Consider the following 27,743-nt stretch of genomic DNA (forward strand, 5'->3'; position numbering starts at 1 on the left):
TTTCTGTTGAGAAGTCTGATGATAGCCTGATGGGTTTTCCTTTGTAGGTGACCTTTTTTTTCTCACTGGCTGCCTTTAATACTTTGTCCTTGTCTTTGATCTTTGCCATTTTAATTATTATGTGTCTTGGTGTTGCCCTTCTTGGATCCCTTGTCATGGGAGTTCTGTGTACCTCTGTGGTCTGAGAGGCCACTTTCTCCCCTAGTTTGGGGAAGTTTTCAGCAATTATTTTGTCAAAGACACTTTCTATCCCTTTTTCTCTCTCTTCTTCTTCTGGTACCCCTATAATGTGGATATTGTTCTGTTTCAGTTGGTCACTCAGTTCTCTTAAAATTCTTTAATTCCTGGGATCCTTTTATCTCTCTCTGCTTCAGCTTCTCTGCATTCCTGTTCTCTGTTTTCTAGTCCATTAATGGTCTCTTGCATCTTGTCCATTCTGTTTTGAAGTCCTTCCAGAACTTGTTTTATTTCTGTATTCTCCCTCCTCAGTTCTTGCATATTTCTCTGCAAGTCCATCAGCATGGTTATGACTTTTGTTTTGAATTCTTTTTCAGGAAGACTGGTTAAATCTATCTCCCCGGGTTCCTTTTCAGGGGAAGATGTAGCAGATGTCAAAACTGTCTGGGTTAGTCTTGTCTGGATCAAATTTTTTTGCCTTTTCATGTTGATAGGTGCAGTGGTGAGCTATTGGCTTTCTGTCAGGTGGGAGAGCTGAGGCTTTCCACTTGCTCCTGGCCTCTTTACTGGGACAACTGCGACCCCTAGTGGCTTGTGTTGGGTAATTGCGTGTAGACTGAGTCTCTCTATCTTGCCCGGCCGGTATGGAGGAAGCTCTCTTGCTGATTGAAAGGAAGGGGGCTTCCCTCCTGAGGGATGATGAGGAGGGCCTCACTGCAGAAAGTGATCCAGTTTAGATGGGGTGTCAGAAACTGAGTGGATGAAGTGGACATTCACACTGTAGACAGGCTTGGAATGGGGTTTGAAAACTTGATGGGGAAAAGGGGAAAGGGTGGTGGCCAAGATGGGAGACTGCCTGTGTACAGCGGCGAGTCATCAAATATATTAAGGATAATGAGAGTGAGGTTTCTTACTGTCCGAGAAGGGTAAGGGTGCTGCAAATAGTGGGAAGAGAAGGCTCGAATAAATAGTACTACAGCATTGGATTTGAGATATTGTAGTGAACTCAGTTGTTTTCAATAAACAACTAAAGATATTTAATGTGCAAGTATGAATACAAATGTGTGAGGGACGTGTGTGTTCCCTTTATCCACTGACAGGATCTAAGAGAAGTGACACGGACAGTAGCAGTGAGCACACTGCGTGCCACAGCTCCTTGGCATGTGTCTACAGTAGGGAAAGCATAAGATGATCCTGGAACATCTTAGTGGGCCAGAGAGCAAGGAACTGAGCAGGGAATGATGGAGCCATGCCAGAAAGGCAGAAGTCGGCTTCAAAAGATTCTCAACTGCTCAAAAATGAAACACTTTCAACATCAAAATAAATGATAGTAGCAGGTTATAAATTATTAAATGAAGAATCTAAATCTATACAATAAGAGAATAAAATGATCTTTATGCAAAACAGAATATTTATATAGACTCAAGTACCTTTTCACAAATACTTAATAATTACAAAGGAAAAAAGTGAAACTTCACCATGAAACCTTGTGGAATGGCCGTAAGTGATCAAAGTGAACACCATCAATGACAAGACGATCTGAAACCATGGACCTGTTCTATAGGATCATCATAGAATACACTGAGAAAAACGTGACACTTGCTTCTGTGATATTCCTGCCAGAGATGTGGAAACTAAATTTAATAACAGCACAAAGCCAAACTGAGGGATATTTGAGAGTCAAAATTTTATACTTGTCAATTGTCAAGGTCATGACTTCAACTGTCACCTTAAGACTAGAAAAAGAAGGGCAAATTCAATCCACAGTAAACAGAACAAAGAGACACAGAAAAGATCAAAGCAGAAAGCAATTAAATAGAAAATGAAAACAATAGAGAAAATCAGTGAGATCACAAATTAGTTCTTTGGGAAAATTAATGAAATTAATAAACCTGGCTAGATCAAACAGAAAGAAGACTCAAACAACCAATATCAGGAATGACAGGAGACATGACTCCAGATTTTACACATATTGAAAGGATTATAGGGATATTTTATGAACAATTTTATGTAAGTTTAAAACTTAGAAAAAATGGACAATTTCCTTTAAGGATGCAGATGATCGAAGGTCATTTTTGCTACAAAGGACATTATTGGGACATTTGATTGAAACTACAGTGGAGCTTGAGGATTAGATAATAGTCATGTATTCATATTAGTGGTCTGATTTAATGACTGTATTAGGTTCTCAGAATGTTCTTGTTTATTGGAAAAATACACTATTTAGAGATGTTGTGCATCAGGGCTGCAATTTCCTCTCTATTGACTCATTTAACTAAGTTCTCTGAACTCTACTTGCAACTTTTTTCCTAAGTTGGGGTTTATTTAAAAAAAAAAACTAACAGTGCTTCCATGCTCCTATATAACAGGCACATATTTAACAGGAAGTTTTCTTTCTTTTATAGCGGAAAGGGAGCCTCCTTTATTTGCTATGAATGCAAAGCGTGCCTTGTATCACATTACCAGAAATAACCCCCCTGCACTACAGTCTAATGAATGGTGAGTATGGCTGAGAGATATATTGTTCAACATGATAAAATTTAAATACTTTTTCATAATGTTATCAAAATGATTTCATTTCAATTAGGTGAAGTGTATATAACCTGAAGAAATATTAAAATAGCTTTATTTTATCCTTACATCATGTTTATCCTTTATTATCTCTACTTTTCATAGCATGTATGTAACTCAGTTCAGAAATAAAAGATAGATGATGCTACATGGGAGCAAAAAGTATGGCTTTTGTGTAAAAAGTAATATATTTTTTGTACCTTAGTGACACATACAACCCTGATTATATAATAAATAGCATGATTTAAACATTCGTATTTTAAAACTGCAGTATTTAGATTGCCACAACCTGTACAGATATTTAATTGGGGAATGGTTTATAATTGATATGATATAAAACATACGTAAAAATGATTTGATAATTTATCAGAATTACCAGATAATTCATAATTTTTGGATGATTCTAATTGTTATTTATTATTCCGAATGTGCTTTGATGTTGCATCTCCTAGTGCTTCTTTGATAATACTGTTATTCATGTAAAGAAGTTTATTGAGAACAGATGGACAATTTTAGGAAAGAAGGATTTTTATCAGTGATAGAAAATTTTAATGGGAAAGTCTTCAGGTATATCTAGCATTTGAAAAATTCTAGGGGCCTACCTACCGTACTTAACAAATACTTTAAAATTCACAAGTAAGATGCATAAATTAGCAATAATTTATTTTTTATCATTACATTATTAAGGCAAGTTCATAGGTCTTTGCTGCTTCTGTAGAGATGTTTTGAAGAAATCTTGGCTCAGTTTATTATGGTACATCTGAAAAATAAATACATGAAACACAGGCTGTCTACACTGGTTGATACTTTGGGGATTCAAAAAAGAATTCTTGTATAAAAGAATTAAATCTTATTTGAATATTGATGACAAACATTGATGGAATATTTTTTACTTACGGCCTTACTGAACTCTCATCAGTAACACTATATAATAGTATGTTACAGAATTCTACTTTTTAAAAAAATTTTACTGTTTTTTGGAACTTTTGTCCATTTGCTCAAGGACACTAAATACTTAGGTATAAAAATTGTTATTTCCAAAACAAATAGCGTGATGTTCTGAGACATGCTATATGGAAGATGATCCAAGGGTCAAGCAAGAAAGAGACGTGGCTAGAGAAAAGAAAAAAAAATACTAAGAAGAATATTATCTTAGATTTGAATGCAAAAAGGAAAATGATTGACTTCCCTAATTTACCACAACGTAAAATGAGTTGTGATACATAAGTATGTGAGAGCAGGATTTTAAAATAATGTGTGCAAATCTTTCGAAAATGGTAAAGATTCATTAGTTGCTTTGCATAGCTTTTTATAGACTTACATGATGAAATATATAGTGTATTGTGTCTGCTTTTTTTTTATTATTTCTATTCTCCCTCCTGCCCATAGGGACATGCCTTGATTTGTGGATGTGTTTTTAAAGGAAATAGCAATATGTTCACTTAATACTTTCCTTTTCAATAGGTCCAGTTTTTTTCACAACTTTGTAGAGTCTTGCCTCCAGAAAAACCCTAAAGATCGCCCTACATCAAAGACACTTTTAAAGGTCAGTTATACTCTGTTATGTACACCTAAGAAACTATTTTAAAGAAAGTGTTTTATTCTTCTTTGATTCTGCATCAGTGTTAAGTACGCTGTGCTGGGTTTTGCTAAAATACTAATTTCATAATACCATTCTTTCTTGGAAATTTTCTTAGTTGCTAAGTTTTTCATTTGTTTTTCAAAATTAACTGCTTTTACCATGTCTGAATAGAATATATAGTTAAATATTCAATATAGTAGTACTAAATGACTTAATTTTTATACGTGCAAGAATATATTCATGAGTTACAACTACAAATTTTAACTCATGTGAAACAATGTCATTTCAGAGGTTACAAAGCATAGTTTAACTTTGGATTTAATTTTTGTATCTACCATACTTTATATATCAATCTGTCCTATATAAAGTATATGAAAGGAAGAGAAATGATGTGTAATATATTTACATAAATACCTTGGGAGAAAAGAGATTTCAAAAGAACTGTTAAAAATGGATATCACATTTTTATTTCCTTTTGAGAAATATGTTTTTCTAACTTAGCAATGAAAATATTTTAAAAGTAATGTGAATTCTATTCATTTTTCAATAGGTTTGGTTATCTAATTTAAATCAATTATTAGTATATGCTTTCTGTTCTCAAAAATGTTTTCATTTAGAGGTTGACATCTTATTAATAGCAATAATAGTATTGTTCAATTTAATATAGTTCTTAAAACATCTAGATAAGGCATTAGTGAGTAGCAGTTGACTATCTTTTTGTGACCCTAAGGAATTTTGTGGATTTTTCACCAGAAAATTAGACTTTCAGCATGAATGTTTTAGAATTTCAAAGAAGTTCAGTTTATTCTCACCAACAGGCAGTTCAATATGCAAGGATATTGAAAGGATCATGTACATATTCAGTAGGATTATTTGCAACTACAGTATGCAGAAGAGCAGTATAAAGTTTCAGTAACACTTAGGGAATTCTAGGCCCTAAGCACACTTACAGTCTCAAATGAAAGCCCAAAAACTAGGTATTCACAATAGCAACAAAAGGTTTAGTATAGCTATGAATTATGTAAGTGAAAAACAAGCAGGATCCATTTGTAGAAAACTATTAAATAACTTAGAATTACAAGATATATTATTTTCGGATAAAAAAGACCAAATATTATAAATTGTGGTACATACCAAACTAAGGCTCAGGAAAAGGAAGAATGTGACTGGCTTCTGACATTTGCCTAATGAAAGCAAAGAAGCTCTTTTGGTAATAACTCAACCCACCAGGAATGGATACTTGACCTTGGGTGATCCCAAACCTGCATATGTATTCATGTACCTGGTCCATTTTGTATATTGACATTATAGGAAGTGATAGGAAGAATCTGTCAAGTGCATCCTTCCCTTTGGCCTAATCACATTTCTGTTGCAGTCTGTCATAAGGAAAAAAAATAAAATGGAAAAAAGTGACTTACTGTATGAAGCTATTTATCTCAGAATGAAAAATTGAAAATAATTATCCAGAATTAGAATAATGGTTATGTAATTTTGGCATGAACATTTGATGAAATAATCTGTAGGCATTATGAGTTGAAATAACATAATACTTACAGCAATAAAAAGAGAATAATATATAGTTACAGCTCTTCAGAGAAGAAATAAATTTGAGCTAATAAAGGAGGTAAAAGTCTTAAAAGAATTCATGATCATCTCATGAACTCCAGTGCACAAGTCATCTTTCTGCAATCTGTGTGCTAACTACAAAACAAAATCTATACATGGAAAATTTCTGAGAAGAAATAAATATCCAAAAAATACCAAATGTAACAATGATAATCTTATAGTTCAATTGTTCTTTCTACTTTTCTGTATTGGATAATGTTAAGCTTTATTAAATATTAATGGTAAAAATCACTAATACATAACGTCTTTTAATCAACTGCTAGTGTTTTATGAAGTTTCATTTAAGCAACATAAAGAACCCATTATACCCACGTAGTATGTTATGTAATTCACCATCAGTAAATACATTCCTGTTGAAATCTAATGTAATTCAGAACTGATAGTGTCTTCTCTATGAAACTAGTTCTAAGAATTTGTAAGCGTTTACTTAGGGCTCTATTTGGACTTAATTCTTAATGTTTACTTAGACACTGATTATTTCAACTCTGCTTTTTCATTTGTCCAACAAAGGTGTCATGTTCAAAGTTTTCAAAAAAGTACAGGGGAAGTTATGTAGGCACAGAGTGTGTACATGTAAATTAAATTTTATAAATATAAGAAGTAAAAACCATAGCAGAATTAGATAACTATAGATTACATGCATTATCTATAATTATTTAGGATAGTAACTCTAGTGTCCAAGAAGGGATTCATTTGTTCTGAATGAAAAAATATATAGGTCTCAACCTGACTTTTGCCTTCTACTTCTAACCAGCACCCGTTTCTTCTTCGGGAGCGCCCTACAACAGTGGTAACAGATCTCCTTCAAAGGGCAAAGGAAGAAAAAAAAAAGAGTGCTGGACAAGCTGCGCAATCAAAAGACGAAGAAAGTCCTTTCCCAGGAGGCACATAAAGGGCCAGTAGCAGGAGCACCGGAAGAAAAGGTAATAACTTAGAAATGGCTCAAGTACTACGGTCTCTTTATTGGCTTCTTTCCTTATGGAACTTTTCTTGCCAGGAATCTTTTATATCAGTGGTTTCCAGATTGTGTCTTCACAGTGATTCTCTAAGGTCTCACGTGGAGAAAAAGGTTTTGAATTCTTTAAACCAACCTCTTGGTAGTGTACATTAGCGTAGTAAAGCTCTGTGAAGTCTTTTATTAGAGAAACCTGTTCAACTTTTATTTAATCTAGTCCCTCTCAAAATTCTGGTCTACTGAACACTTTTTTGCCTGATTGTCTGATGGCATGGGACACGCTTTTGGAAGTATTTGAAATTACAGGCTTCCAAAGTTGACGGTGCTCACAGAGAAGTCATTAGAATTACCAACCATTCTCCTTATCTTGTTTATTGTATAAACCTTTCCCCCAGTGCCTTTTGTGTAATGTTTGATAAATGTTTATTAAATTGGAAATTTCTTGCTTTTTTAAAAATAAGTAAATAAATAAATAAAATAAACATATGACTTAGCTAAATTTATCCTGGGGAAAAAAATTACAAAGCATTCTTATTCTGTTACTAAGAACACTTCATTCTTTTCAGTTGTGTATAGGGATTCATTCCTCTACATGGTTCTAAAATACTCATTTTATAGGTGAGGAAAGTAATGCTCAGAGTGGTTAACTAACTTACTGTAGAAGCATATGGGTTCGGATTCATATATTACTCTTGAGACCAAGTTGTTTCCATGTTGCCATGTTTCCAAATTTGCAGTAGAAATGTTACAGAACTTCCTCAAAGGAAAATATAAAGCTTATGATTTGTGCAGCTATATTTTTTAGTCTAAGTATTTTCTGTTTTCTTCTTTGCTCATGTCCCAATGCCAAAGCTTTGATTCTTTTTTATTGCTTTCTATTGAGAAAGATCCCTGCATTCTGAAAACAGGAGTAGTAGTTACTTTTCTTTTTAATAACACTACATAATTAATGAACTATAAAATAGAAGACTTTCTTACATACAGTTTTGGTATTTTTGATATTGTTATTTAGTTCTAACAGTAGTCACTAGAAAATTGGGGCTATTTTAGGTATGTGAAATGCTTTAATAAAGTGAAATTAATAAAATTCTAATGTCATTAAACATTAGAATAACAGCAACTTTTTAAGGCTGTGGATGTAAGAAAAGATCCTCCATATACTATGGGTCTGTATGTATTATTCTGCATATCTTAAAGAGGTTTGATATGGTAAGACTATAATATTGGTGCCCAGATACCAAAGCTTGCCACGTTTATTGGGAAGAACAGTCTTCCAATTATGATTAAATATATATACAGTTTTTAATTTTACATAAAAATAGATAGGAATTAATATTAAATTACTTAGAGGAAGTAGTTTAGGCTAAAGACTATATTCTCAGAAGAAAAAAATATAAAAGGCTTCAATAAAAAATAACTAAAAGGGATGTTTATAGGATTAAAAAAAAGGGGGTTTGTTTTCACCATTGGAATCATTGAGAAATTAGCAGCATCTCTGTGTATACCCCATGAAACGTGTAGGAGAAATGGATTTCAAAGTAATGTCAAAAATTTTAGAGAAAAGGCTTTGGAAATAACTCTGATTAACTTTTTCACAGAGTTGGTTTGACTTTTTGGTATTTACTCATTGGTCACATTTTTAATCTGTCAACTAACAACTGATAAACTTTCTGGTCTTGGCAAATACAAAGAATTTCTCAAAATAGACCACTAACATTCTGAAGACTGTGTGTGCCAAGCAGTGTGCTAGGTGCTAATAATCAAGAATTCAGGAGATAAAGATATTTGAATCTAATACTCTTTTCCCTCAGGACCAAGATCACGGTTTTGGACAGACAGGAGCAGTGCACAATATTGGAAGTCATCAGTCTGTTCCCCGTATGTCCAACAGGACCAGGAGTCAAAGCAGTAGGGTTAACATTCTTCAGGATGCCTCGGATAACAAGGATGAGCTACACGTGATGGAGGGAATCGAAACAATTATGTCTAAGAATTCTGCCATCCGTTCAAGACCTGTGAGTATTTGGATTTCAGTGAAAAAAATTTCAACTTTGGTAACTAATTTTCCTAGTCTGGTTAGTTTAAGAGTTTGGAGTTTTTTTTCCTTTCATGTATCAGAAGTTTGGAACATAATTTAGGCAACTTATTTTAAAATGGCAAAAGGCTTTTTAATTCCCAGTTTAATGTCTGCATTTAGGAAACATGTTTTGAGAATGCAAAAAGAATATTTTTAAAATCTTAGAATAAATAAATAAATACCATATAATGTATTATTTGAAGTTACTTAGATGAAAACAAAGGTATTTAAAAATAGTAAGTATACAACATGATATTAATGATAATGGTTGCCTTTGGGATGTGGAGAAAGGTTTAAGGTGGGTAATAATGAAAAGTGATTTTTGCATTTTCCATAATGTTTACATTTTAAAAATAAAACTGGGTGTAATTGTAGAAAATTACAACTTCTCAGTTTGGGAAATGTGGATGTTTGTTACACTTTCACGTGTAAGATTTTAAATTTTCTTGAAAACATTGGAAGGTCAGGTAACTCCTTTTCACAATTGATAGGAATGCTTCCTTTTTAACTTCACTGCTTTCAGTATTACCAAAAGTTACTAGGCACTATAGCTAAAAGATGGAAACAACCCAAGTGTTCATCAACACATGAATGGATAAACAAACCATAGTGTATATTATATATATCATATATATATAATATATATGATATATATGATCTATATATACACACACAATGGTATATTATTCAGCTGTGAAAAGGAACAGTGTTCTAATATATGCTACAATGTGAGTGAACCTTGAAAAAATGCTAAATGATATAAGCCAGACACAAAAGGAAAAATATTATTAGAATTCCACTTATACGAAATATCTAAAATAGGCAAATTCATAGAAAGTAGATTAGAGGTTGCTAAGGGGCAAGTGGAAGATGAAATAAATACTTTTATTTATTATTTTATCATTTTGGTGTCATTAATGTACAATTACATGAGCAACACTATGGTTACTAGACTCCCCCTATTACCAAGTCCCCAGTACAGTCACTGTCCATCAGCATACTAAGATGCTACAAACATGTATATGTCTTTGAACATGATGTTTTAATTTCTGTGACAAATACATAGGATAAAATGGCTGAGTCATAGGGCATATGTATGTTTGACTTTCATAAGAAACATACAGGTATTTTATCTCAGATATGTCCTGCAAATATTTTTTCTCCATCTGTGATAAATTAAAATTTTTAGTTTTAAAATCCAATTCAAACAACCCACTAAAAATGAGTAAAGGCCATGAAAAAGCTAAAAACTTTTCCTCTAAAATCAGGAATAAGACAAGGATGCCTACTCACAACACTTTTATTCAACAGAGTATTGGAAGTCCTAGCTACATTATCAGGCAAGAAAAAGAAATAAAGGCACCCACACTGGTAAGGAAGAAGTGAAATTGTCATTGTTTGGAGATGACTTGATACTACATAAAAAAAGCCCTAAAGACTCCACCAAAAAACTATTCAAATTATAAACTATACCTCAATTTTAAAAAGTGTGTTAAAGACTTGAGTAGACACTTATCCAGAGAATATATACAAATGGCCAACAGCACATGAAAAAATACTCAATATAATTAGTCATTAGGGAAACGCAAATCAAAACTACAGTGAGTACCACCTTACAGCCACTAGGATGGCCAGCTATTTTTTTGTTGTTGTTGGTAAGGTATCATTGATATACAATCTTATGAAGGTTTCACATGAGCAACACTGGTTACTACATTTACCCATTCTATTGAGTTCTCACCTAACACCCCATTGAAGTCACTGTCCATCAGTGTAGTAAGATGCTATAGAGTCACTGCTTGTCTTCTCTGTGCTATTACTGCCTTTCCCATCTCCCCCCTCTACACTATGTGTACTAATCATAATGCCCCTTAATCCTCTTCTCCCTCCCTTCCCACCCACCCTTCCCACCCCTTTCCCTTTGGTAACTGCTAGTCCCTTCTTGGACTCTGTGAATCTGCTGCTGTTTTGTTAGATGGCTAGCTATTAAAAGAGAAAAACAAAAACAAAGATGGAAAATAACAACTAGGGAGCATGTGGAGAAATTGGAACTCCTGCTGTATATTGCTGGTAAGAATGTAAAATGTCAGCTGCTGTGGTAAACAGTTGATTTCTCAAAAAGTTAAACATAGCGTTTCCCCATGACTCAGCAATTCTACTCCTATATATATATACCCAAAACAATTGAAAGCAGGTACTTAAACAAACGCATATGCACAAATGTTCATAAAAGCAGTATTCACAATAGCCAAAAGGTGGAAACAACACAGAGGTCCAGCGACAAGTAAATAGATAAACAAATGAGGGTATGTGCTTACAGTGGAATATCATTCAGTTATAAAAAGAAACGAAGTACTGTTACATCCAATACAATAGGGATGAACCTTGGAAACATGCTAGGTGAAAGAAGCCAGACACAACAGGTCACATGTTATATGAAACATCCAAAATAGGTAAATCCATAGACAGAAAATAGATTGGTGGTTACCAGAAGGGGAGATTAGGGAGCAACTGCTTAAAAGATACAGGGTTTTATTATGAAGTATTATGTATGTTTTGTAACCAGATATGGGCAGTCTTGCAGAACATCACAAATATACTAAATACTACTGAATTGTCTACTTTAAATCATTAGTCATACATTATGTGAATTTTGTCTCTAAGAATCCAGTTTGTACGTTTTTTTCTTTACAATGGGGCAGTGGTTTCAGAATGTCATGAATATACTAAATGCTACTGAATTGTTCACTTTAAATGATTAATCTTACATTATCTGAATTTTGCCTCTATTCGAGAATCCAGTTTGTACATTTTTTTCATTATAATCAGTGTTTTTTGTGTTGTACCCAAGAAATGTTTGCTGACCCCAAGGTCATGACAATATTCTGTGTTTTCCTCTGCTCCATGATTCTGGATTTTAGGTTTAGGTCAAGTGACTCTTTTCAAATTAATTTCTGTGCATAGCATGATTAAGCATTTATTTATTTTGAATACAGAGAACCAGCTGTTACGGCAGGATTTGTTAAAAACACTTTCCTTTCCTCTTTGAATTAACTTGACATTTTGGTAGCAAATCAATTGACTGAATATATGTGGGTTTGTCTCCAGATTTTACTGTGTTCCTTTGCTCTATTCAGCCTGTCCTTATACCAATACCACACCGTTTTGATTACTGAAGTTTACATCTACCAACTTTTCATACCCCCTCAAAACTTTGGCTATTCTAGGTCCTTTACAGTCCTACTTAAATTTTAGAACCAGCTAGCTTGTCTGCTTTTTCAGATGAAATTTTATTAGAAGCTATTGACTGGGATCTCCTACATGAATTACCTACTTAGTTGATAGTAGACTGGTCTAAGACAGTTTTGAAAGAAAAAAGTTTTGCTTTACTTCATTCTTTCCTCTCCATTGTTGTAGGTTACAAGGGAAATGCCAGAACATGAGCAGGAATCTCAGCTCAGAGAACAACTGTCTGGCTGTAAGAGAATGACACAGCAACATCAGAAACAGCTGGTGAATCTGGAAAAAAAGTTAAAGGCTAAGATGGATGAGCATCGCCTCAGATTAGAGAAAGATCTTGAAACTCAGCATAACACCTTTGCTGCAAAAATGAAGAAACTTCTCAAGAAACATTAGGCGGCAGTGGAAAAAGAGGTAGCTGACCAGTATTACTAATGTGTTTATTCTCCCTTGTGACTATTTCAAAATTAACCAAGATGGCATTTTGATGTTAGGGTATCTGTTCCCCATAACTAGCAAGTCAATTGGGGAAAGGGAGAAATATTTATATAATAGGTAAAATATCAGGTGCTGAGTCGGGAACCAGTAGATATGGAATTACGTCCTGATAACTTGATACTTTTATCATGTAACAGTGGTTAAGTCAAGTAGATCAGATTAAACATGACGATGTGAGAGGTGAGACAGAGGCCTCCTCCCAAAACCACATATAATACAAAAATATAGTTAATACAACTAACCCTAAAAGATCAACAGGAAAGAAGGCAGCACCAGACTGCTTACACCTGGAGAAAAGAACAGACCTCAAAAAGGGTAACATACCAAAGCTGTGATCTGGGGGGACCTATGCACTTCTCCCACCCCAGCTCACTGGCAGAAGGAAGAGAAATGGAGTGGAGACGGGGTGGAGGCCTAGGACTGCTGAACACCCAGCCCTGGAGATCTGCTGTGGGAACAAGAACCTATATTGCATGGTGCTCAAGATTAGTGGTGTTGGAAAGCTAAGACAGGAGGAATAGTTGGACAAACTGAGATTCCAGCTGTTGTGGAAAACAGGGATTCACATCCAGCTGCTCTGGGACAAAAGAAAGGCAGGCAGTATGAGAGACTTCCTAACAGTGAGCGGGCTACTAAATGGGCAAGGATTGCACAGGGCTTGCTGCTCAGGAGAAAGGACAGGTAGACAAAATTGTCCAGATGCACTCTGCCCAGCAGGTTGGGAAATTTTCAGGAACTTCAGGCGCTCCATCCCCCTGGCTGGGTACACAGCTCTGAAGCCTTCCACCATGATATGCAGCCTGCTGCACCTTCCAGCAGGCTGGCACTGGCTTACAAACCAGCTGCCCCTGCCCCGGCGTCAGTCCATCCAGAGGGAGGTCCTGCCTACAGCAGCTACAAATGCAAGGCATAGAGGGTTACACCTGTGTGTTCGGCTGACTAGTCTGGCTGTGGAGAGATTCACAGTAGCCGGGAAGCAGTAAATAGCTCTTCCCAACCCCCAGTCACCAGTGTCACTCTGCTGAGACCCTGACAGCACTCCATGGGCTAAGTAACTCCAGGGAGTATGCCTTCAGGGTCCTAGAGGGTGCCACATACAAATATGAAGTGCCAAAGGAACCTGGTTCAAACCAAAATCCCCAAAACACCAGAAAAGAGGTTAAGTGAAAATGAACTCATCAATCTTCCTAAAAGAGATTTTTAAAAAATCATAAACACATCCATGTATGTACAGAAAACTACTCAAGAATGCAGGAACAAATCCAGAACAGAGATCCATTCATTATGGAATACAGTGTGGGGATTTAAAAGCAGATTAGATATGGTGGAGGAGACGATAAATGAAAAAAAATTAAAGAAGAGGAATGCAAAGAAGCTGAGGCACAGAAAAAAAGATCTCTAGGAATGAAAGAATATTGAGAGAACTATGTGACCAATCCAACCGGAACAATATTTGTATTATGGGGGTATCAGAAGAAGAAGAGAGAGGAAAAGGGAAAGTGTCTTTGAGGAGGTAATTGCTGAAAACTTCCCCAATCTGGGGAAGGAGGTAGTTTCTCAGGCTATGGAGGTACACAGATCTCTGAACACAAGGGACCCAAGGAAGACAACACCAAAACATATAATAATTAAAATGGCAAAGATCAAGGATAAGGACAAAATATTAAAAGAAGCCAGAGAGAGAGAAAATATCACATACAGAGGAAAACCCATCAGGCTATCATCAGACTTCTCAGCAGAAAACTTACAGGCCAGAAAGGAGTGGCAGAATATATTTAATGCAATGAAGCAGAAAGAAGAATACTCTACCTGGCAAGATTATCATTTAACATTGAAGGAGGGATCAAACAATTTCCAGATAAGCAAAAGCTGAGAGTATTTACCTCCCACAAACTGTCTCTGCAGTGTATCTTGGATGGACTGCTATAGATGGAAGTGTTCCTAAGGCTAAATAGCTGTCACCAGAGGTAATAAAACCACATTAAAGAAAGCAGAGGAATTAATTACTAAGCAAATGCAAAATTAAATAAACTATCCCAAAGTAGCTTAAGGGATAGACAAAGAGTACAGAATATGATACTTAATATATAAACAATGGAGGAGGAAGAAAAAGGAGGAGAAAAAAAAGGAACCTTTAGATTGTGTTTGTAATAGCACACTAAGTGAGCTTAGACTCTTAGATAGTAAGGAAGTTTCCCTTGAACCTTTGGTAACCACAAATCTAAAGCCTGCAATGGCAATAAGTACATACCTATTGATAATCACCCTAAATGTAAATGGACTGAATGCACCAATCAAAAGACACAGGGCAATAGAATGGATAAAACAGCAAGACCCATCTATATGCTACTTAAAAGAGACTCACCTCAAACCCAAAGACATACACAGACTAAAAGTGAAGGCATGGAAAAAGATATTTCATGAAAAAAATAGGGAGAAAAAAGCAGGAGTTACAGTACTTGTATCAGACAAAGTAGACTTCAAAACAAAGAAAGCCACAAGAGCAAAGGAGGACATTACATAATGATAAAGGGGTCAGTCCAACAAGAGGAAATAACTATTATAAGTATCTATGCACCTAACACAGGAGCACCTACATATGTGAAACAAATACTAACAGAATTAAAAGAGGAAATAGAATGCAATGCATTCATTTTAGGAGACTTCAACACACCACTCACTCCAAAGTACACATCAACCAGACAGAAAATAAGTAAGGAAACAGAGGCACTGAACAACACATTAGAACAGATGGACCTAACAGATATCTACAGAGTGCTCCACCCAAAAGCTGCAGGATACACATTCTTCTCAGGTGCACATGGAACATTTTCAAGAATAGATTATATACTAGACTACAAAAAAGAACGTCAGTAAATAGAAAAATATTGAAATTGAACCAACCAGCTTCTCAGACCACAAAGGTATGAAACTAGAAATAAATTACTTAAAGAAAATGAAAAGACCCACAAACCCATGGAGGCTTAACAACATGCTCCTAAATAATCAATGGATCAATGACCAAATAAAAATAGATCAAGCAATGCAAAATCTGTGGGATGCAGCTAGGGCTGTGCTAAGAGGGAAGTATATTGCAATACAGGCCTGCCTCAGGAAAGAAGAAAAATCCGATATGAACAGTCTAAACTCACAATTAACAAAACTAGAAAAAGCAGAACAAATGAGGCCCAAAGTCAGTAGAAGAGGGACATAATAAAGATTAGAGCAGGCTGAAATAAAATCGAGACAAATAAAACAATAGAATCAATGAAAGCAGGAGCTGGTTCTTTGAGGAAATAAGCAAAATTGAAAAACCCCTAGCCAGGCTTATCAAGAAAAAGAGTGTCTAGAAATGAGAGGAAAAATCACTATGGGCACTACAGAAATACAAAGAATTATTAGAGAATATGGTGAAAAATTGTATGCTGAGAAACTTGGTAACCCAGAAGGAATGAACAACTTTCAAGAAAAGTACAACCTTCCTTGGCAGACCCAGAAAGGAACAGAAAATCTGAACAGATCAATTACCTGCAGCAAAACTGAATTGGTAATAAAAATCTACCTAAAAATAAAACTCTTGGACCAGATGGCTTCACTGCTGAATTTTATCAGACATTTAGTGAAGACCTAATACCCATCCTCCTTCAAGCTTTCCAAAAAGTAGACAAGGAGGGAGTACTTCCACCCTCATTCTATGAGGCCAGCATCACTCTAATTCCAAAATTAGGCAAATACACCACAAAAAAAAGAAAATTATAGACCAATATCTCTGGTGAACATAGATGCAAAAACACTCAACAAAATCATAGTAAAAAATATATCAAACAGATCGTCTATCATGATCAAGTACAATTTATTCGAGGCGTGAAAGGATGGTACAACATTTGAAAATCCATCAGCATCATCCACCACATTAACTAAAATAAGGACAAAAAGCACATGATCATCTCCATAGAAGCAGAAAAAGCACTTGACAAAATTCAACATCCATTCATGGTAAAAAATATCAACAAAATGAGTATAGAGGGCAAGTACCTCAACATAGTAAAGGCTATATATGACAAACCCACAGCCAACATCATACTTAACAGTGAGAATCTGAAAGCTTTTCCTCTAAGTCGGAAACAAGAGAAAGATGCCCACTCTTTCCACTTTTATTCAACATAGTGCTAGTGGTCCTGGCCACAGCAATCAGACAACACAAAGAAATAAAAGGCATCCAGATTGGTAAAGAAGAAGTTAAACTGTCACTGTTTGCAGATGACATGATATTATACATAAAAAATCTTAAAGAATCCACCCCTAAACTACTAGTACTAAGAACTGAATTCAGCCAAGTGGCAGGATACAAAATTAATACACAGAAATCTCTTGCATTCCTATACACTAATGATGAACTAGCAGAAAGAGAAATCAGGAAAACAATTCCATTCCCAACTGCATGAAAAAGAATAAAATGCCTAGGGATAAACCTAACGAAGGAAGTGAAAGACCTATACACTGAATACTACAAGACATTTAAGAAAAAGAAGATACTAATAAATGGAAATAACATCCCTTGCTCATGGATAGGAAGAATTAATATTGTCAAAATGGCCATCCTGCCTGAAGCAGTCTACCGATTCAGTGCAATCCCTATCAAAATGCCAACAGCATTTTTCAGTGAACAAGATCAAATAGTTCTAAAATTCATATGGAACCACAGAAGACCCTAAATAGCCAAAGCAATCATGAGAAGGAAGAATAAAGCAGGGGGCGGATTATGCTCCCCAACTTCAACCTCTACTACAAAGGCAATTTGGTACTGGCACAAGAAAAGACCCAAAGACCAATAGAACAGGGTAGGGATCCCAGATATAAACCCAAGCAAATGTGGTTGATTAATATACCATAATGGAGCCATGGACATACAATGGGGAAATGACAGCATCTTCAACAACTGGTGTTGGCAAAACTGGACAGCTACGTGCAAGAGAATGAAACTGGATTATTGTCTAGCCCCATACACAAAAGTCAGTTCAAAATGGATCAAAGACCTGAATGTAAGTCATGAAACCATAAAACTCTTAGAAGACAACATATGCAAAATCTCTTGAATATAAACATGAGCAACTTTTTCCTGGATTCATCTCCTTGGGCAAGGGAAACAAAAGCAAAAATGAACAAATGGGACTACATCAAGCTTCTGTACAGCAAAAGACACCATTGGCAGAACAAAAAGGCATCCTACAGTATGGGAGAATATATTTGTAAACAACATATCCAACAAGTGATTAACATCCAAAATATGTAAAGCACATTCATATGCCTCAACACCCAAAAAGCAAATAACCCAATTAAAAAATGGTCACAGGATATGAACAGACGCTTCTTCAAAGAAGAAATTCAGATGGCCAAGAGGCACTTGAAAAGATGTTCCATATCACTAATTATCAGGGAAATGCAAATTAAAAGCACAATGAGATATCACCTTATACCGTTTAGAATGGCCAACATCGAAAAGACTAGGAACAACAAATGGTGGCTAGAATGCAGAGGAAGGGGATCGCTCCTGCACTGCCAGTGGGAATGTAAACTAGTTCAACCATTGTGGATAGCAATATGGAGGTTCCTCAAAAAACTAAAAATAGGAATTCCATTTGACCCATGAAGTCCACTCCTAGGAATTTACCCAGAGAAAAAAAGTTGTCAGATTCAAGAAGACATATGCACCCCTATGTTTATCACAGCACTATTTACTACAGCCAAGACATGGAAGCTACCTAAGTGTCCATCAGTAGATGAATGGATAAAGAAGAAGTGGTACATATGTCCAATGGAATACTATTCATCCATAAGAAAGAAACAAATCCTACCATTTGCAGCAACATGGATGTAGCTAGACGGTATTCTGCTCAGTGAAATAAGTTAGGGAGAGAAAGACAAGTACCGAATATTATTTGTGGAGTATAACAATGAAGCAAAACTGAAGGAACAAAGCAGCACACTCACAAACTCCAAGAAGGAACTAGCGGTTACCAAAGGGGAGGGGTGCAGGAGGGCGGTTGAGGAGGGAGGGAGAAGGGCATTGAGGGCTATTACGATCAGTAGACATGGTGTGGGGTGGATCATGGGGAAGACAGTGTAGCACAGAAAAGACATGGAGCGATGTGTGGCGTCTTACAACACCAATGGGCAGTGACTGCAATGGGATATGGGGGGAACTCGATATATGTGGGTGAATGTAGTAACCACATTATTTTTCATGTGAAACAGTCATAAGAGTGTATATCAATGATACCTTAATGAAAAAAAAGTCATTAAGTATTCTGTTCTAGGCCTTGGGTACTTTGGTTATCTGAGAAGTTTGATAAATCAGTTAGTAGGTGATTTAGGTGTCAAAAAAACATTCATCGTTCTCTGTGTACTTTTTGGAAACCTTAAATTTATAGTAGCATTTTTATATCAGAAGAATTGAAGAGTACTGTAATATACAGAGAATGTTAAATTAAGAGGAATTAAGAGGGTTTCAGATTCAGATTTAGCCCATTTGTTTACTACAAATAAGTATCATTCTTCTGTATGATAAAGGTGCATTTTTTAGGAGTCTTTTGTGGAAACTGGTTTCTAATTTCCTTGGTGTCCCATTAGTTTCAATTTATTTTGATAATCACAGTTGTCAAGTAAAATGTAAACTTCTCAATAAATTTACACCATATCTTCAAATATGTCTGGCTAGTCTGCCCTGGGGCATTTATAGCTACCCTGTTCACCCTTCCCTGCAATAAAAAGAAGAATCACTCTCTCACAGGAACAGAGAATTTAGCAAAATAATTTCTGGTGTAAATGAATATTTGATTTTGAAATAATTTGGTGAAAGAATGTAGAAATATTTGGAATCCTGTTTGATGTTGTACTTTCTTGAATACTTTGTAAACAGGTAGATACTAACATTTTTAGGAAAGGAATTCATGAAACAGGATGTACAATATGATTTTAGATTTGTTTTATATATTTATATCAATATCTATACATGCCTAGAAAAAATTAGGAAGGGTATGCACCAAAATGTTTATATTGGTTATCTCTGGGTGGTAAAATCATGCAAGATTTTTCTTCTTTGTGTTTTTCTGTATTTCCTAAATGTTCTACAATGGATATGAATAGTTCACCCTCAAATAACATAGGTTTGAACTGCACAGGCCCATTTATACACATTTTTTTTCAATAAAGGTCTTGGAAAAGGTTTTGGGAGACAGTTTAAAAGATCAATTTCTTTTTTCTAGCTTTATTGTAAGAATACAGTATAGAATTTATACAACATACAGAATATGTGTGAATATCTGTTCATGTTGTTAGTAAGGCTGCCAGTCAGCAGTATGCTTTTAGTAGTTAAGTTTTTGGGGAATGAAAAGTTCTAGGAGGATTTTTTTACTCTGTTGATCCCACGTTGTTTAAGGGTCAACTATTGCATGTATCATCAGAAATAAAATAATAATATTTAACATTTTCATATTATTTAAAATACAAATTAAAAGTCAGGGTTTAATTTGAAGATGAATGTATTACATTGTTTAATACACAAGTCAAGCTAGATAAAAGGTCATAACTTAATTACATTTGTTTTGTTTTATTAGTGGGGGGTGTCGGGCAGCATACTCCACTTAAATGGGGGGAAAAAGGTAGAAACACTGACCCTGTAAAAGATCAGCATTTTAAGGATGAGTTCCATTTTACTGGTTCTCTGAAATTCAAATCATAAGGATGCTGAGTAATACTTGTTAATAATTTATTGGATATTCTTGTTTTGGTAATGATTATACTGATTTTATATTCTTAGGTGGGAGGAAATATCCTTGCTAATGTGTATTAAACTGCTGCTTTGAAGCTTATCTACTTAGCTGATTTGATCCATTTAAAAATTTTCCTATAGGCTAAAGTGATGTCCAACGAGGTGGAAAAATTTGAGCAACGTAGTCAGGCTGAGCAGAAGAAAGAACTGAATAGCCTTTTGAAGACCCAGAAGAGAGAATACAAACTTCAAAAGGAACAGCTTAAGGAGGTATTTACTTTATAAAAATTTTCAAGCCACTTACCTGCTAACTGGTTATATCCAATATTGATCTACTCACAGAACCATTAAGATAAATTTTTCTTTTGTTTGTGGCCACTAACAATATATCAGTTTAAGTGAGGACATTGATTATGACCTATTACTTTTCAATGGCTGAGATCCTCAGTTGAGTGGGATCTAAAAAGAGTGATCTCTTGAAAATGTGAATTATTTTATAAAGCTATTATTTAGTAGCTTTCCTAAGCACTTCTTAAGTAATTGAGTCACTAGAAATAGAAATATTTTATCTGTGAAGAAGAGCCATACATCTCTTCCTTTAAAAGTAAATCATACCTTCTTACTTTGGGCTCAGATTACAATAATTTGTTCTTATTCTGATTTTAACACAGAAGAAGGATAAGAGGCATTTCTTCTCATCCCATTTTCTTTCATAGGAAAGCATGCTAATTATGTCTTTATGGCTACAGGATTTCATGTGTGTTTGCCCTTTATGTGCTGCTTTCTTGAACTTATTTTTATCGCAAATCTAGTCTAACTGTGAGGAAAGCCATGTTGTCCTAAGGAATTTCTGAAAGGGGATTATTATTCAGGATAGTGGTCAGGACAGGAAAATGGTATGTGTCAACTATAACATATTTATTATATTGCAGAGAATATAAATCAGCCATCTTTTGTTGGTATAAGATGATTTTTCAGAGACTATTGACCTTATGATTCTTCACCTGTTATTCAAGAAAGAAACCAATTCTTTATTACTTTTGTGGATAAGATACTCAAACACATAAATATAAAAAGCACATAAACTTGTAGTTCTCAACTGAAGGATGTCAATGAGAAGACAGAGAATACAGGCATATACACAAAGAATCATTTGACTATGTTTTTCAAAATCTTTTGCCAAGGAAATTCCCCACCCACCAAGACTTCCCCACTTTACACCCTCTTTTACAGACTGATGGACTGAAATTTTTAGTCCATGTAATTAATTATTAGCACACAGATAAATTAATCTTGATAAAATAACCATAATCTCTTTGGTATATTGCTTTTTTGTGTGTAGGAATTTGACCTATAATTAGACATATAAGTCTTATTAAGGACATTGGTGGCACAAAGCCTTGCTATATATACCCTGCCGAGTGAGGTTCATTGATAAGATTTTTCCAACTTTAAAGAATATAACCTATGTATTCCCATTACTGTAATCTAAAAGCTAAACTCAATACTAGAACATGGGATTTGAAAAGATGGTAAATAGGATTCCCAACTGTAAATAAATATCCAACAAAATGCCGTTCTATTGTTGTTTCCTAGTGAAATCAGGTTTTAGTTTTATAAATGAATATGTTGTTTTAGATAATCCTTTAAGCATATAATTCATAGTCTAATAAGTTCATTTTCTTTTAGAAGGTAGTTTTGTGTCTGTATATGTCTGTGTGTGTGTGTGTGTGTTCATTTAGAATGATTATTATCAGTATAGAGGAAGGGACATACTATAGTCTTTGTGGGTGGGAAATTTCCTTGGCAAAAGATTTTGAAAAACATAGCCAAGTGATTCTGTATATGCCTGTATTATCCCTGTCTTCTCATTGACATCCTTAAGTTGAGAACTACAAACTTATGTGTTTTTTATTTTTATGTGTTTGAATATCTTATCAATGAAAGTAATGAATAATTGTTTCTTTCTTGAACAACAGATGAAGAACCATAGGTTAACGGTCTCTAAAAAATCATCTTAGACCTAGGAAAGATGGCTGATTTATATTCTCTGCAAAGTTGATGCATTTTAGGTTGAAATATACTCGTATTAATTAGCATCCTCGGGTTTGCATCATTGAATGTATTGTCAATATTTTCATCTTGTCCAGTATAAATACGTTTTTTTAGGTAGTTTGTGAGATGATATTTAAAATGCTGTAGAAAAACATTGGTCTTGCCTTGTTCAATGGTTATAGTGCTGAATATTAAATCTATTCTAAAAGGTCTCTATTTTCCTTTGGTTTTGTTGATTTTCCATTTAATTTCCGGTCTTTTATACTGAACCCATCCTTAACTTTGCCAAAAACTTAGTATTTCTATTGTTGAAACCAAGAAGTGAGACATAACTATATTTTAACCTTAATTTTAATTCATGTGTAATTTTTACATGAAAGCACTGTCTTCTTCCCCTTTTTGGGAGGACTTTAAAGAAAGATGTTTTACTTCATTCACCAATCATTGCGTGCTTTCAAAGCTACAAGCCATCCTGAATATAGCTGTGCAAAGCTTAAAAGTATGCATGTTTTCTAGTGTATGTTTTCTCTTTTCTTGTCCTACTTCATGGATAACTCCAGAAACAGAAAAATAATACCTACTTCCTTTAAGGTCATTGCCCTGCCTGCCCATGAGAGAGGGCACAAATTAAGTACTTTTACTGAAGATTACCAGCTACCAAATAGTATATTCATGTAGTTAATTTTTATGTATTTTGAACTCAGTTGTTTTTTATCTTGCCAGGAGCTGAATGAAAACAAGAGCACCCCAAGAAAAGAAAAAGAGGAATGGCTTTCAAAGCAGAAAGAGAACATACAGCATTTCCAAGAAGAGGAAAGACCAATCTTCTTCAGCATCTGAGACGGTACCTAGAGCTGCAATGCCGTCGCTTGAAAAGAAAGTTGTTACTTGGGTGCCATAACTTGGAGCAGGACCTTGTCAGGGAGGTATGTGTAAATGGTGTGAAATCAGAATCTTCCTGAAAATATGTCAGTCACATCCCACCCTCAGGGCCTTAGAGCACCTCTGCTTGCCTTTGCCTAAGTCCTTCTTCCCTGGAAACCCAACCCACACAGTTCACCTTCTCCCTCACTTCATGTCTCCTGAATTCTGATCTCCAAATCATCCTCCCTTCTTTAAATATTCTTGCACTCCTCTCTCTCTCTCTCTCACACACACACACACACACACACACACACACACACGTACGTGCACACACTTTTTATGGGGATCTCTCTCTCCCCAAGTAAAATGGAAATTAGATGAAGTCCCAGGTTCTGTTCAGAGCTTTTATATCCAGTGGCTAGGTATATCCAGACCTTGTAGCTAGTGGCTGGCCCATAATAGGTATTCAATAAATATGTATTAAGTAAATATATAATAAATATTAATTCCATGAATGAAAGAACTGTTAATTTTTAAAAATGAGAAAATTAATTGGATAACTTATGCCTTTTCATCTGAAATGGGTGCCATGAAGGTATATACTACCATTTAACATAGTTTTATAATCATGAAATTATTCATTGGGAATATGTAGAAACTTATGCCAATGAAAACAACGGTTCTCATTATCAGGTATACCTATGAGCATAGATCAATTTATTTCCAAGAGTGGCTTAAAATAAACTTCAAGTATAACATAATTATTCAAATTCACTAATAATTAAAGAAATTCAAATGAAAACAATTGCATCAATTAGATAAGATCGGTCTAAAAAATTGGTAAGTCCTAGTAGTGGCATGGGAAAGTGGTCAATGTTGGTAAGAAAATAAATTGACACTGCCATTTTGGAGCATAATTCATCAGCTTTAACAATCTAATTTGCGTGTATCTTCTACCCATTGAATACACTTCTAGAATTCTATCCTAAAGAAATAGTAACATAATTATGTGGTGTATCATGTGTAGATGTTTATTGAAAATTTGTCATAAAACAAAAAACAGAAAAACTATGGCATCAGAAAGCACAAGCTTCCTATAAAAATTTTTTAAACTCTGTATTTGTCCATTATATTTTTAGGTAAAGAAAGCATATTATATGCCTATAATATATATTGTTATTCAATTTTAAAACTGTATGTTTTTGTGTAATGGTTGTGTCACGATAAGCATGGGGAAGGGTGGGAAACATATGCACCAAATGTTGGCCCCTGGAGAAGGGGCAGCAGAGGCAAAGGGGGCACGTCTGATTTCCTTCTACATAAAAAGAGAGGGAGAGTGTGTGAGTGTATATGTGTGTGTTGTACATTTGATCTTTTAAACTGAAAAAAATTGTAGTAACATTATTGATCATGAGGTAGGTATTCTGACAGCTTTCCACTTATGAACTCATTTCACCCTCACATTAATTTTATGAAACAGCTATGTTATGGTCTCCATTTGAGAAGTAATGAAATGGAAGCACAGAGAGTTTAAGTAATTAACCTAAGGACTCACTGCTTGTCAGTAGCAGAGCCAGGATTTAGAAAGCAGGCAGCCTAGCCCTAGAGTCTTGTGTTCTTAACCACTGCACTATACTGGGTATATATACTGCATGTAATAGAATTGAATGTATACTCTGAAGAAATTCAAAGGATGACTTAGAAATCCTGTTCAATACAAAATTAGGAAACATAAATGACGGAAACAGAGTAGAAAGGACATTAAATCTCTTGGGACAGATTTGATATGTCTTAAGCTTGTTGCTAAAAGTAGTATAAATAGTAAATGAACAGATAAGGCAATTGTACTACTAATTGCCCATTTTCTACAGTTCCAGTAATAAAAGTCTAATATTCACTGTGCAGCCATTATTAAATCAGAGGATTACATCTATATATCCTGGTTATTCAGTTTCTTAGGATTTTTTTTCTCCTGGCATTGTACATCAGCAAATTATACCTTTGTCTTTTTTTTATGGATTAGGAATTAAATAAAAGAAAGGCTCAAAAGGACTTAGAGCATGCAATGCTACTGCGACAGCATGAATCCACGCAAGAACTGGAGTTCCGCCACCTCAGCACAGTGCAGAAGATGCGCTGTGAGTTGATGAGACTGCAGCATCAAGCCAAGCTCACTGACCAGCTGGAGCGTAATAAACGGAGAGAGCGAGAACTAAGGCGGAAGCATGTCATGCAGGTTCGACAGCAGCCTAAGAGTCTGAAGGTACCTTTAGCCTAAGCTTCTTGACAAAGGAGAACAGATAAAAGGCATCATGTAAACAGTGAAAGTCTAAGCCAGATGTCTGTCATAAAGAAATTGAATAAGCTTTTTTTCTTTTCATTTTCAGCATGTTTGGTTAGTGTTGGTGTAGAGGGTCTATGGCTACAGACTTCTGCTTGTGTATTTCTCAGCAGAGTACCAAAAAATGGCCAGAACTTTTTAACTGTGGAAAGTGTCATCAATAAGATTCAAAATTCTCATTTTAAGTGTACCCAAATGTCCAGTGTTGATACTACAATCTACATATCACATACTAACCTGCTGGCTTCTCTCTGTTGTTCCAAGTTTTATAGTTTTGGAATCTTATTTCCTCTGAATGTGATTTGTATCCAAAAGAGGCAGTAAGTTCTTAATTAGTACAGAAACCAGTGAATGAAAAATGCCTTTTTACCCCCTCTCCCTTCATTGTCAATACTCATCTTTAGAGGATTAGTGGAATTATCACACTCCCATTCTTTCTGTGTTTGGTAACATAGGAAAGACCACGGCATGTGTAGTTGGAGTATATTTTTTAAATTAGTACATCAGAGTGAAGCAAGGTATTATGTGCTCTCTTGTAGACAAATAAGGAAAGACAAGTGTTGGTGATATATAATATCAAAGGACTTTAAATTTTGTATTTGCTTTGATAGAGAAATTTATTTATATGATACAAAATTCAAAAGATGCCAAAGTGTATTTATTATAAAGTTAAAGGATTCCCTCTCCTTGTTCTTTAGGCCACCTGGTCCAGCCCCCTCTACCAAAATCAACCAGAGTTAACAATTCCAAGGAATTTTCAAATTTTGTAACTTGTAATGAATATGTGAAGTATAATCACATGAATCTTAATTAAAAAAAAACCCAAAACGATCCACTATATATGTTGTCACCCACAGTAGTACCTCAGTTAATCTGTACATGTCTGCACATTGTAAACTTGTATTTACATCCAATAAGGCCCCGGTTCCACACTATCTTCTTTATCCCCTTTTTCAAACTCTTTGGCAATTTAACTATAAAACCATCAGGTAACAACACTTACCTGAATAACTCTCCTGAAGTGAAGTGAAATTCACTCACAGAAGTAATCTGTGTCCAAACCAGAGGCTAAACCACACCTAGTGGTATCTCTGATTCCTATTCAACTCCATTCGTACAAGTTGTCCTGAAGAAAACACAGAAGCAAAGCTAAGATTCACCCTTTCCTTGTGAATCTAAGTAAAATTTTATACTTTGCTGTATCTTCAAAACAGCTAATGAACATCGTTTACAGAGTGGCTCGTACGTTGACTACCCTCAGAACCGTCATTAGTTAATGCTTATCACAATCAGAATTCATAATGATTTTCCAGATTTATTTTGTCTTTGTAGTGGTTACATAGTAGGGTTTCCCACCAAAAGATATTTAAAGCATGTCTATAAAATGAATTACAGTTTTAAAGTGAGCAGCACCCAGAAGTAAACCAAACTGAAAGCTTGTTTAGTGTCTTTGGTCAGACCATAACTCTGATATGACTTCATTTCCCTGGGGCTTCGGAGCGGTTAGTTGTTTGCTGTTTAGCCCTTCCTTTTTGTTCCGTTGTGGCAGCCTTCTCAGTTTGAATGCTTGTAGACACTAGTCTGATTTTCACAGATACTGTTAAAAAAAAAGGGGGAAAAATAATGTCTCACAGTCGTAGTTAGACTTCAGATAGAAAGTTACGTGTCTCACGATACGTAAGCTCAAGATTTTCTGTAAAAGAAATTGTTCTGTTACTTTAGTGGGAAAGAAAATCACCATGTTCCTCTTAGTTGTATATATCTATCTACTTTCACAATTTGAACAAAACAGACTCTTTTTTTAAAATTAAGGTATCAATGATAAACAATCTTAAGAAGGTTTCACATGAGCAACATTGTGGTTTCAACATTCATTCATACTATCCAGTCCCCCCCAACCCACTGCAGTCACTGTCCATCAGTGTAGTAAGACACTATAGAGTCATTACTGTCTTCTCCTTGCTGTGCTGCGTTCCCCGTGACCCC

The 27,743-nt window shown here is 35.1% G+C and overlaps 1 protein-coding gene across 9 annotated transcripts in view; it reads left to right on the forward strand.

Moving 5' to 3' along the window:
• The window catches only part of LOC140847870 (serine/threonine-protein kinase TAO1-like), a 187,002-nt gene that overhangs the window by 134,184 nt on the left and 25,075 nt on the right, over nt 1-27,743 (forward strand). For all 9 annotated transcript variants that reach the window (XR_012128133.1, XM_073229388.1, XM_073229387.1 and 6 more), the window contains 8 exons: nt 2,583-2,676; nt 4,213-4,294; nt 6,711-6,879; nt 8,723-8,926; nt 12,406-12,642; nt 20,639-20,767; nt 23,276-23,478; nt 25,440-25,679. Coding sequence is in view for 8 of the 9 variants with exons in the window: in XM_073229388.1 (XP_073085489.1) it covers nt 23,320-23,478; nt 25,440-25,679 (399 nt within the window). In the remaining variant the exon portion in view is untranslated. The remainder of the gene's footprint in view (nt 1-2,582; nt 2,677-4,212; nt 4,295-6,710; nt 6,880-8,722; nt 8,927-12,405; nt 12,643-20,638; nt 20,768-23,275; nt 23,479-25,439; nt 25,680-27,743) is intronic.

Source organism: Manis javanica, chromosome 2, assembly GCF_040802235.1.
Source record: "Manis javanica isolate MJ-LG chromosome 2, MJ_LKY, whole genome shotgun sequence".
Lineage (NCBI taxonomy): Eukaryota > Metazoa > Chordata > Mammalia > Pholidota > Manidae > Manis > Manis javanica.